Source organism: Phaethon aethereus, assembly GCF_964289735.1.
Source record: "Phaethon aethereus genome assembly, chromosome: Z".
NCBI lineage: Eukaryota > Metazoa > Chordata > Aves > Phaethontiformes > Phaethontidae > Phaethon > Phaethon aethereus.
The window spans coordinates 51,515,623-51,528,483 of record NC_138577.1 but is presented as its reverse complement, the minus strand read 5'-3'; the positions used below and the strand labels follow the sequence as shown (position 1 = coordinate 51,528,483).

Genomic DNA, 12,861 nt, shown 5'->3' with positions numbered 1-12,861 from the left:
TAGCACAAATAAAATCAAAAAATTCTTCCCTATTTCTCTTGTGGATATTATAGAGTGACTCCACTTGGAAGAAACTGGGGTAAAAAGTAATTATTTTAATAGCCTTGTGTAACATCATGGACAAATGTCACGGACCAGATACTAGGCCAGTCTGTCTGCTCTGAGGAGGGAGCAAATGACCTAATTCTTACTGTACTTGAACATCTGGTTAAAATACAATCCCTCTGCCTTTACTCTTTATCAGAGGAATACAATGGAGCGCACAAACCACCCCAGCAGAAACACGTATTCTGGAGCTCCTCGGCTGAAGGATGAGCCTGGCATAATCAAGTATAGATGAGAGAAATTTATAATCTGCTCTCTTATGTCTGTGAAGTGTCAGGAGCAGGGAATTACAGAACTTATTTCTGCAGTTTATTCCCTTTTCTTTCTCAATGTAGAAATTTTACTCCACTCATGAGTGACCTCACCCTCCTAAGAGAGTGTTTAAAAACCAGAAATTCAAACATGAACACAAGTTTGCTCAGTTCAAATAGGAAACAAAGTTATACTGTAGTTGCAAAACACTGGCTAGGGCTATTTTTCAAATATTTGACTATATAATTCTTCTTTTTAATAACTGAAGCTTTCAGTGGCACAAGTTCCTGTCTGAAACAGTTACGGTTTTCAAGTAGAGAGAAAGAGAGCTTGAGAAATGTCCATGAGTGAATTATTTGGTGCAACAAAAGTTTTATCACTCAGAAGTTGCATTTTATAGGGAAAATGCCTGACTCAGGTGGTACAGACCTTTACATCATAATGAGTGATCTGTCCAGTTGAACGAAGCAGAAAAGGTTTCACTACATAGATTTTATAGGAAACCCCGAGTTCCTACTCTCAGCAAGATTCTGTCCTAGTGGAATGAGCGTGGTGGCATCAGGAATGGTAAGGTTAATGTTTATTGCTCAGTCTTGTGGAACAGTGTTGAAAGGCCATTTGCTGTCAAGGCAAGCCACAAGACCCTTGAGATGGTTCTGAGATAGGTCAGGGACCAAACTGGCCTGCCAATCTCAAGAACAAGGAGGCAAATGAAGATCTTCAGCTCTAGTTTTGTTTCTCTAGCCTGATACACCTTGCCAGGTCTGCAAGACTGTATTTCCAACACCTGTATGATTCTTATTTCACATACAGGCCATTCACTAACCCCCGAAAAACCCATTAAGATTGGAACTCAATCCTAAACCTCTCAAGTGGTGGGCTAGCAGTTTCACTGTGAACACTTAGGACAGTCTTTCCGTACACTATGCCAGGCAGTACAGGGAAATGCTTATATTCAGTTAAAAATATTAACCTTCTTTTGCAAAGCAAAACCAAATCAGATGCAATTATACTTACTGAGACCACAATGACTTTAGTTTGTGCATTTCATATAGCCTATATAGCTTCAGAACACATCAAGAATACTTAGGGGGTTTTATCCTATTGCTAGTTACTATGACCCATTCAGTATTACTACTAAGAAGTGATTAGAGTTCCACCGGATAGCCTTCTGGATGTATTCTTGCTTCCTACGTTAACTATATTTATACTTTTAAAGGGAGATAATTTTACATTCCAAGAGGTAGTTGGAATCATTCACTGAGTGGATCCAAAGCAATATGGACCAACATGAACACCTGTTGCTAGACAGATACAAGTACAAAGGAAGCAGGTGCAAATTGCTACATTGCATGGATTTTATGGAAGCCTCTGCTTAACACTTCTTGGCCAAGGGGTCCAAAAGTAGAGAAGATAAAAAAGGATAAAAATATGGTGACTCCAGAAGAAAGGGACTGAGATGAGTCTTCACTGGCAGTTTCCAGGATACTGGAAGCAAAGTTCTGAAATACTTAGGAATGATAGAATCACAGTTTCAAAAGATAACTTTTGCGTACTTGACTTTTAAAATGATATTTCTGATAGAAATGCAAAGTGTTCAGAAAATGACATCTAGAAGAGACTGCATTACTCTGGGACTCCTTCGCGTTTTGGAAGCTGTGACAGGACTATCAGTTGTCCTCTGTTCATTGTGGGGAGTTCCTCAACTGTGCACCAAAAAGTGTGACAGGAATATCTGAACCTGAGCCCTCAAGTGTCCCACAGCACACCCCTCAGATGGAACAGTGAAACCTCTTCTGTAGTCACAATTAGGTAAAGTCACATGGAGGCAGCTGTAGCTCCAAGCTAACTGGTGAAGCATGGCAGCTGTTTTCTTTCTTTCCGCAAACAGACAAGTGCTAGATAGAGTTTGTGTAGCTGCTGTTTCATAACAAGGAATATAAATTCATCCCACAGAAGGGTACAACTTCAGCAGATCTTCCTTACTTTTACATGAGTAAAAAGATTGTGTAGTGCTTTTCCTCATTGTAACCCAAGCTTATGAGAAATGAGATACAAGCACTTTGGGAAAGGCCTTTGAAAATTATAAGCTCAAGATTTCAAATGGACTTGAACTTACTGTTTAAAGAAGTGATGCTTTTTTGATGGCAACATAACCCTGCAGGCTGAAGCATAATGACAGAAATTACCAATTCCACTGCAACATCTTGTATAGGTCTGATAAGTAATTTTCATCTGATTGCTGCTGAACAACAGGGCAGAAACACTTAACAAGTACTCAGCCAGTACCGGATAACCCCACAAATTTAAAAAAAAACTTGGAGGTCATAAGGTCTCACGTGCAGACTAGACAGATAGTTAAATACCCCTGATCCTAGGACTCAGTGTATGAACTGGCATACTTTGGACTGGCCAAACGGGATTCATGTACACCAAATTCATACATCTGAAGAATTCATTCACCAGTGCAGAATAGCTGATAAAAATATAGCTCTGGCGATGACACAGCTGACTCCTCAAGTGGGACATATAGAGACGTTTCTGCTCTTTGCAATTCAAGAACAAAATAAAAGAATCAGAAAGAATTGGATGTTCTTGTTCAGCAACTGAATTAAAAAAAAAAGAAAAAAGTGCATCACTCCTGTGCTTGTGAATAAAACTCTGCACCTGTGAACTGGAAATGACACAGTGATACCAAATCTAACAAAGCTGGTTCGCTTTCTAAAGAGCTGCTCAAGTTTAAGATGAGTGATAATGTCTTACATATCATTAGTGTTAGTTTAGTTAACTAATATACATGTATGTGTGGAGTGATATTGCCCATTGTTGCAGATTGATTAAACAGCTTAACAATGGCTTTTTCATTAATATTTCTGGTTGAACTGCAATTTGATGTTTCACAGGCACCTCTTCAGCTCATATTAGTAACTTGGGAATATTGTGCAGCATTCAGAAAACCTCAAACATTTTTCTTTTGTTCTGCCAGTTATGTATTCATGGCATATAGCACCCTGCATGCTTTTGAATGATTTTCTAGCAGAAAGGTTGGAATTTTTCTCTTGAAGTCAAGCAAGGCTGACTAGAAATGGTGCGGGAGGTATGTATCATTGCATGTACAGTAGTCTTGGTAATAGTACAGTAAAATTTCCTTTTTATGTAACTGTCATTTAAATCCAGAGTCCTTTCTGCCCTACACTTTAAAAACAGCAAGTTTAATTCTGCAGATCTTTTTTCTGATAAAAAACTTTTTCTGACAAAAATACAACCAAGCTATAGGGTCCTTGCATTCTTACAAGAAGTAGAGAATGGGCAAAATGACCACGGATTTGCTCATCCAGTAAAAAGAAACAGAAGAAAAGAGACCGCTACAGGAGCTTGTTAAAAATGGCACATACTATGTGTCAACCTGTGGTACATACACTTGTAAACTGTGAGGCAGGCTGTCATTTTATGCTGTCATACTAGAAAGTGGTAGTGATCCTGTCCTGTTTTCACATCAACATATCTTTTTTTCTTCTGCTACAGTTTAGTTTTCATTGGTTAAACTTCTCAGGTATCCATAGTTAAGCTAATCTAAATGTGCCATTTTTTGCCTTATTAGGGACTGGCTATACCACTGTGGCACTTTCATAGTAATATAGCCACATCCACAATGAGAGGAAAGCATTGACTCAAAAATATCTTTCTTGTAAAAGGAATACCACTTTCTAGACATGGATAAGACCTTAGTAGGATAACCCCTAAGCAGGTTTCAGAGCATCTAGTTGATGCAATGAGAACAAGACCCACTTACTGTCTGCTTTAAAATATGAATGAAACCGCTCTAACTATTCTAAGTCTGATTTTTATAGTAAAGATTGTAATTTAATAGTAAAGAATATATTTATGCAGGCAATCAGTACAGCAAGTGTGATTTCTTTTTAGGTTAACAAATCTGATTTGCAAAAATGCAAACGTATCTGTAGGATTATAAAGTCGTCTTATTTTGCTAAACCAAACCGAATAGCAAGATACTGCATGACAAAGACCTTATTAGCCAAATCCTCCATCAGCTTTGGCTAAGACATCTTAGTCTCCACTAGGTGGCACGAGTTCATTTAAATTGTTGTCTAAGTTGCCATTTTCACATTACTGAGTAAAACAGCTTGAAAAATTTTGATTTGGGTGCTAAAATTATATACAAATAACCAGTTTGTAAAAAAAACCTCACATAATTTTCAAAACTAAATAAATATAACAGCATAAATTTTCTGGTTTACTGTCTGAAAGTTTTTGATATAAGTGAAGCAAGTGCCTAATTAATGAGGTCTAAAGCAAACTCTGCATGTTGGGGTTAATGGATGGTAAAATCTTGGGAATGTTCAGAGCAGGACTTTTGTTTACAGTCTAAAATTTAGCAGTATGATGAAATCCATTGTTTTGAGTATTCACGGTTATGGTGATCAAATCACATGTAAAAGGTGATCAAATCAGACTTCTGAAATTATTTTCTTAAATGATTGGTCTTTCTCTGCCAATACCCTTCAGTCTGTACTCTGTGTATGGTCCCCAGAAGGCAGGAAATAGGTATTTGACTGCAGAAAGCAATCAGAGAGAAGCACGGGTTTTACCAGGTGAACAGACAGCAGAGTGACCAAAGCCATGTCTGAGAATTCAGACGCCACATTCACTTTTCTGAACAAAAACCAAAATACGTGGTGTGGCAATTACTGTATATGTATTTGTACAACATGACAGCACATTAAAAATGAGACATGGGTCCTGTATGGGTATACAGATGACAACAGCTATTGGTACTTCAGGATAAAAGTCAACTGAAGTTATAAAAACAGAATAATTGTTATTTACCAGGATTATCAAATACAGTGTATGTCAAGCATAGTTTTTCACTCTGAACAGCAGTGTACCTGTAGGGCTTTTTATGCCTGCTCATTTTTGTTGAAGAGTAACTGGAAATAAATAAATAAACAAAAAGAGAGACTCATGGGTGGAACAGGGACACACATGTTATTCTCAGCACGCAAACAAAGCTCTTAACTACATGCTTCACAACTACATCAATTACTGGACAGCATAATTTTCTGGCCATGCAGCAGCTTTTTCATTAGTACAGGGATGGCTTCCCCTTGACTCCCTAACATCTTACCACCTTTCCAATTCTGCTTGGTCTTCTGACATCTTACATTTGCCCAAATCAACATCAATTAATTAACATCAATGCATAACAAGATTTGTGCACACGGGTTCTGCAAGAATATATTCTGTGGTTGCTGTTAACAACTTTCTCCCTAAACGTGATCAGTAATGGCGTTGTGTAAGCAAGCCAATTTTCTGATAGTTCAGACTAGAAATATAATTTTGTTCTGCTATAAGTGACTGGTTTTTGAAAAACATTTTATCACATTTTATTTGCAGACATGTTGAGATCTGCACTAATATTTTGGGATGTGAGAAATCACTTAAAAATAGTCCCTCAATTTTTAAAACTTCTTTAAAACCATTGCTTTAGTTATAAAATCAAGGCCATAATTATGCAGATGATTAGGAAAGAAGCAGAAAACTTACAAAATCTTCACAATCTGATTGTTAGTAGCCAAGACACACATTTATTAACAGCAAGCCAAAAGAGGAGGAAAAAAGTAAAATTAGTCAAGTGTAAGTCCTTTTAACTCAAGCAAAAACCTACAAAGACTATATAAAGCACCTTTTTGCTGCCAGCCTTGGGAAAGGTGTACGATTTGATTCTTGAGATAATTCCACCTCCTGCCCAACTCTAGAAACCACAATGTCAAAGAGGAACAGTAAACGTGTCAGGAAAATAGCTAAAGATATTTTAGAAAACAGACATAGTGTACAAGAACAAAACACTCCCAACTTTTCTCTTTTGTGTGCCTGCAAGTACACATATGATGCATCAAATGCAGTAGAAAAAAATCTTAATACTAAATTTTCTTTCAACTATTTTACTCTTAAACTACCTTGAATCTGTAGATTGTATTTAAACACCTTAACGCAGTGTTTAAATTGAAACATGTTGCCCTGTCCCCAGATCTTTTGCACAGTATGTTTCTCCTCCCTCTGTTGTTGAACTTTAGCCACCCCCCAACATATTTAGCAATGTAAATCAGTTGATAACTTTAGTGTCTTTAAGTATGACTAATGTATCAAGCAAGATTTGATGCACATCTTGGCCTTCGAATAAACAATGTGGTTATTGAAGCAAAAAGCACACAAACTGATATCAACTCCAGACAAAAATGAACAGGTTTTAGATTTTACATGTGTACTTACGATCAGTCTAACAATGATTTTAAAAGAAATTCAAATATGTTTTACAATAATACATTAATTTAATTAAGTTTCACTAATTAGCATTTCTAGGGGTTATTAATTAGCACTGAGAGATTATACCTGCCTAATTACAACTGCGATGCAGTACTTCTTGACCAAGCACTTAGGCTGATGCTGAGGTTGAAATAATAATGTGAGCCATGTTCTCAGCCACTTTAAACAGTCTTTGAACTGACTTACAGTTAGATGTACTGAACTTTTAAATAACCAATGCGGACTTTTTGTTTTCTGAAAAGAAAGCTTTTCTAATGGGTTGGTATTTTTCCTAGCTCTCTTTTAAAAAAAAATTTCACATAAAAAAGGTATCTTTTGTTTCAAAATAGCATGAATAGCCATGCAGTGCCTACTCCTGCTGGAAGAACAGTAACTTTTTTGATGCTTGACAGTCTTCATAGCTGTGATACATAAAAATTCAGTTACTGCGTGTTGAAAAAGCATACTGAATCTGCTACTTTCTTTTACCTCACAAAATTCTCTTTCCATATTGAGAATAAATGAAACCTGAAAGCACTTCTTAGCTATAGTTTTGCAACGGATAAATTCTCTAAGACGTTAAAAGCTCTTTTGCACTTGGTGAGCATGATTCGTTTTACTTTTCTCATAAGAGTAGATCCCAGCATTTGAGCAAGCAGCCACCTGTGCTGCCTTGATGGTAATACTGCTTAATTCAAATATTTGCATTAGACATACAAATGCATGCTAAGACGAATACTTAAACAAAGACAGCAATGGTACTAGTCAAAAGTTAGGCTGTACTCACAAGTTTTAGGTATATTATTACTATCTGATAAACTGTGGTTATACAAATAAAATACTGAAAAATGTTAAGTGGAGAATCTGGGAAGCGGCCAGAAGTTGGCAGGTTCACTGTAGTATCAACAACTGATTTTAGGCTCATATCAAAAGCTCCTCTGCAGGTTTAAATACATATTGGGATGATGTGCAGGGAGAAAAATTTAATTTACAAAGTCAAAGGGGATCAAAATCACCTTAAATGTAGTTGTGGAGCCTCTGGTAAAAGGCAAGAAAAGTCCTAGTCCAAACATGTGCTGAGAGAAATAAGGAGTAAGCCTCCATATTCTGCATGGAAAAATTATCTCCAATACAGAGTTTCAGCTGAAAGTCCTTCCTTTTGCAGAGGAAGCGTATTAGTATCACTAAAAACAAGATACCCAGAATACAGAAAAAGGGACAAGAAACAGTTGAATTTTGTTACCCTAAATTTGTTCTTGGAGCATTAGCAAATAGTTCCATGATGTAAATTTTACTCCAAGCCTTTACACACCAACAGTTTGCTGTTAAATTAGTTGGACAGTCTCCCTTGAATATCATCCAGCAGATCTTCCTTACAGTGGTCATACACTCTCTTAGATCCAAAGCAACTTCAGATTTGGGCATGCTCGCCACTAAGGCGTTGGAATCTTACCAGTGTACTTCTCACATTAATATAAATAAAAACAGAAAATTATTGAAAAATTCATCTGGATGGGAACATCAACATTAGACTATCCATGAGAACAGGTCATTCGCCTCCTTTCTTCAGCTGCTAATCACGTTCTGTCCCTCTCTCTCTTTTGCTAATCAACCTTTTCTCACAGGTCATGATCATTCGTGTTGTCTCGCTCTCAATTACGTTCAGTTGGACAACATTCTTTGGTGCAGTGCCAAAAACTAGTGAAAGAACTCCAGCTGAGACCTTACCAGCATTGAACAATCTGAAAACACTCTTGATGTTTCCCTTTCTCCTACCAGTATGATGGTTGCTGGTCCTTGTTCCTGTGCTGATTGATTACAGGCATCACATCCTTTGAAAAACTGTCACTGCTCCCCATCCTGTGTTCTACAGCTGACTAATAGAAGTGCAATATCTAGTACGAGTTTCTACTGAACTTCACCCTCTTTCTTCTAGGACATTTCTCCAATTCGTCACAATTATTTTCAGACCTAATTCAAACATTCACAATCGCAATTGACATATTTTGGCAATCCATTTTGTAAAATAAAAAAGATGCAGTACTTCAGAAATGTCAGAAACTCTTAAACCTTAATTATGATAGTGTAAATAATGTGAAGATAGATAGCACATCTTCTACATAAGACTTGTATTTGTTCTTTTCAGGATGCATTTTTGTTTTTGCAATCTGAATTCATTGTATTTCAGGCTCTGCATAGAACAAAAGCTACATGAGTGGTCTTTAGTAAGTTACTGCTTTTGCACAAAGATATTAATGTATGAGAACCCAGCAATATTAACTGAAGTTTTTGAGCTCCATAAATAGTAATATTAATATAAAATTTCCCCCTTTCTATTTTTATGTTTATACTACTGGAAAGGAACTTAGCCGGCTTGTTTTATAAAATTCCTAAAGAAAACACAAAATTCAGATTTCAGTTTTAAGTTCAGAATGTCAAACACATTGTAGCTTTAAACAATATTCTAGGAGATTATTTGCAAACTATGCACTCAAACATCTCCCTCCTATCTTCCGTGCTTTTCCTTCTATCTGTCACAACGAGCCTTAATTGTAACTACTACTGACCAATCCTGAAAATGTTCATGGTTGTATGTAAACTACGCTTGCTTCAAAATTCCTCAAAAGCAAGCCTTTGTGATTTGCTGAATGACTGGCTCTTCATTTGAGTTCATTAATGTTAGGCAAGGTTAATCATTCCCTGTTAGCATGATCAAGTCTTTCACCTGTAAAGCATCATGAACAACCAGGGTGGTATTACTGCAATGTGCTGATGAAAACAAAAGTTGGCCCATTTACTTTCATTGCATGGTCCTAAGCATCAGTCAGCTTAGTCAGATAAGGCAGGGGGTGTGTGTGTTACTACATCTTTGATAAGTTAAATACATAAAGCAAGATTTTTTGAATTTACTTTCATCTACACTTAAACTGTAAAATTTTCTATGGATAATCTAAAACTTATGTAGTATTCACACACTGAATGTGCTTGCTCCATCTGCATATATACCAGATGATATACATGTGGTCTCATGTGCTTAAACTTCATGTTCATCCTTGTAAATGGCATAGATCCAGACCTCAGGACAACATTTAAAAAAAAAAAAAAAGGCATCGATTTTGGTTGTGTAACTTCCAATGATTTAAAAAGGCACCTTATTTTCAGAAGGTGGTGCTATGAGAATGGTTGTTCAGACCCACAGGGACTCAACAGTACTGAAATAAACACAATTGCCTATTTGAACAAGAATTTTTTTCTATAATGTGGGACTGCATCAAGATATTCACCTAGATGTTTAGGCTCTCCAGGGAGTGGTGAACCAACTAAATTAAACTCCCTATTTCAGATGAGATCAACTACAGCTGAATGAGATGGTGTCATGGATCACACCTCAGGTGGTTCCTCTAATCAATGGACTCTAAGAACTTAGGCAATTATAATCACAGATGGGCTTGCTCACTCGTCATGGAGTTGATGAAAGAAGTCCCCCAAATTTCACAGCACAAGGAATCAAACCCTTGTGCGAAGCCTGGTGTTAACTGCACGCACCAAATATGAAAATAAATTGAATTTGCAGTTCTGCTTCAGTCAGCAGATTCTCAAAATGGATGATGTAAACAAAGCAGCGTCTCTCCTCCTAGTGTTGATACAGCCACTGTAGAACATGACCAGCAATGAGGCATTTTGTGTATGAAAAATACCAATCTTCACATACATTTTATGTATAAAAGAAGTTCACAAAATTAAATGATTAATAGCTCATGCAAAACACTGATGAAAGCAATAACCATACTAGAATATGTTAAGCTTTTTCTTTTCAATTTACTGCTTATACCCCTAGAAACACAAACCCACTGCTCCAATAATACCCAAGCATTAGGATTCGTAGAGCAGTATGTGACTGTAATCCTTCTCAAATGACTGCTACCGCTATGTCACCACCTGCTCTTACCTTAGAAGGGATTCCAGGAAGAGGAGGACGAGTGTTAAAAACAATGTTATCTGCAAAAGAATCAAATGCAGAAGGATACTGAGCAAGGTGAGAAATGAACCGTAAGACAAAATTTTACACAGGGGACAAACTTCCTAGTTTTTTAATCACATTACAGTGTTTCACCTGTCCCATCTTCTTTGCTTTTATCTCTAACGTGCAGCAGACTCCAGTACTTGCTGCCACAGAAAGTATGTGCAGTGCCTAAATGATTCAAAGAAGCAGAAAATGTACAGGAATATCCTCTCACCATGGTACTGGTATTCAGTCAGAAGGACAGAAGAAGCCCTTAGAGAGAGAACACCACTTCTGGAATAGCACAAGTTAGACAAGAATCAGACAGAAGCACCTTTTTTCCCGTGGCAGTCAGGGCAGGAGAGAGGATAAGGTCTCATCGGTATTTAACATGCTGTTAAAGATGAAACAGGCCAAAGAGCATACTGGAGCTTAGGACACTCTCCCCCCCTTCCCCAAGTTACCAAGGAATGCCTCTCTGACCCCCATTTTCAGCATCAAGTACAGCCAAACCATCGTTCTGCCCTGCTCTCCCCGACATGGGAAATAACTCATCTACCAGCAACTCACCTATTGGGTGCATCTCTCACTGCACCCAACCTGAATGCCCACAGCAGTGCTGCTGATGAGCCGGCCTCAGCTTGGCGCAAGGACTGCTGGAGGACTGGTGTGTCTGGGCCAAGTAACACACACCGCCACTTTGAGCAGCGAAGCACGTTTTGGGTCTGCCATTATTTTAGAGCCAGCAGTAATTGGAGTTGGTTGCCTCCCTTAAGCTACAGGGTCTGCCTCCATCCTGCATGGACTGGAAGATCTTAACTCATTTGAAAAGTTGGAAATTTAACATTTACATTTTTTAATCCAATTTTAACCTATCGTAATCTGCACCCACCCAAATGGCAAGTGGAAAAAATGCACAAGTCTTGATCATCATTAGCATGGCTATTTATAAATATCAAAATAACAGGAATAACTTACCATTTTCTGAGCCAAGCTGTGGACAGGGAATGGTAAGAACCCTTAATAATCCATCTGGTTTGTATGAATAATGCTCAACTAACTACCAAAAGGAGAGAGGGGAAAAAAAAAAAAGAGAGAAGGAGAGAAAAAGATATGAAAAGGTAAGGGAGGTATAATTAAATATATTGTCCTTTGAAATTGTGTGCATGTGTACAATAATTGGTATATATTACAGCAAATGAACTGGGCACGCAGATCTTTACTGCACATTTTCTTACTTCATCTTTACTTCTGTTTACACAAGGGTGCATGTTTCTGAAGTAACCTTGTGGATGAATCTGGAACCTGATTCAGGAACTGGATTTGTACATCGCAGCATTCCCACCAGGTTCTGTTACTAACCAGCCTTGTAACTGAGCAAATCACTTATTTTTATACCTCTGAGTTACCCCCTCCCCCTTTTTTTTTCCCCCCCAAGATGGGTGTAACTCCAGTGCAGGAATTGTCCTAACACATAATGTTTTATTTGGACCTTAAAGTTGCAATGGGCTGTAAGCAGTTAATAAACTTGTAGTGACAGTAGTAGTGACCATTTGTGTTCCTGGGTTGTCCTCACCATGCCGTTCTATTACAGGTTCATCAATGCTACTTTGGCTTTGGTGCATTTGGGTAGAAAGAAGGGGGTCTGTGAGTAAAAGACTTGCAGACATATTAAAAAAACTTGTAAGATAGCATAGCTGCTTTTAAATTTCCAGTCACTTCAGGAAAGAAATAAGATGGGCATTTTCCAGGAAAGGCTAAAAATTAATAAATGCAAGTAAAGACTCATATTTTAGATTTGTGACTCACTTTACTTGTTTTAATAGAATTTTAAGCAAAAGGATATAGGACATTTCTGCAGGGGTTTCAATTCCCTTAGAATTTTCAATTTACACAGTCATTTCTCCAGTATTCACTTTTATTATTGATTATGGCATAGTCAACTATGCATTCCCTAATTGCTTTATCTTCACGAGGGTTCAGATATATTTTGGTGGTTACCCTCAGCAAACTATGCTTTTCCAGCCTTGAAGGTAGAGAATTTCAAAGCTAAAGTATGCAGTATGTGTACACCATTGTAAACCATCCCCTCTGTGCTTCCTAGAATTCTGTTTATTGCTGTCATTAAGGACATTAGAAAAAGACTATACCTAGCATAGCTATTATTGAATATAATC

At 37.5% G+C, this 12,861-nt stretch overlaps 1 protein-coding gene across 2 annotated transcripts in view; it reads right to left on the bottom strand.

The window, feature by feature from the left end:
• SYK (spleen associated tyrosine kinase) overlaps window positions 1–12,861 on the bottom strand; it is a gene marked incomplete at both ends in the record, with an annotated part of 32,541 nt that overhangs the window by 7,181 nt on the left and 12,499 nt on the right. Inside the window, 3 exons of one of the 2 annotated variants that reach the window (XM_082012769.1) lie at window positions 6,062–6,130; window positions 10,631–10,680; window positions 11,663–11,744. In XM_082012769.1, the coding sequence (XP_081868895.1) occupies window positions 6,062–6,130; window positions 10,631–10,680; window positions 11,663–11,744 (201 nt within the window). The remainder of the gene's footprint in view (window positions 1–6,061; window positions 6,131–10,630; window positions 10,681–11,662; window positions 11,745–12,861) is intronic. The other variant, XM_082012768.1, reaches the window with a different exon arrangement.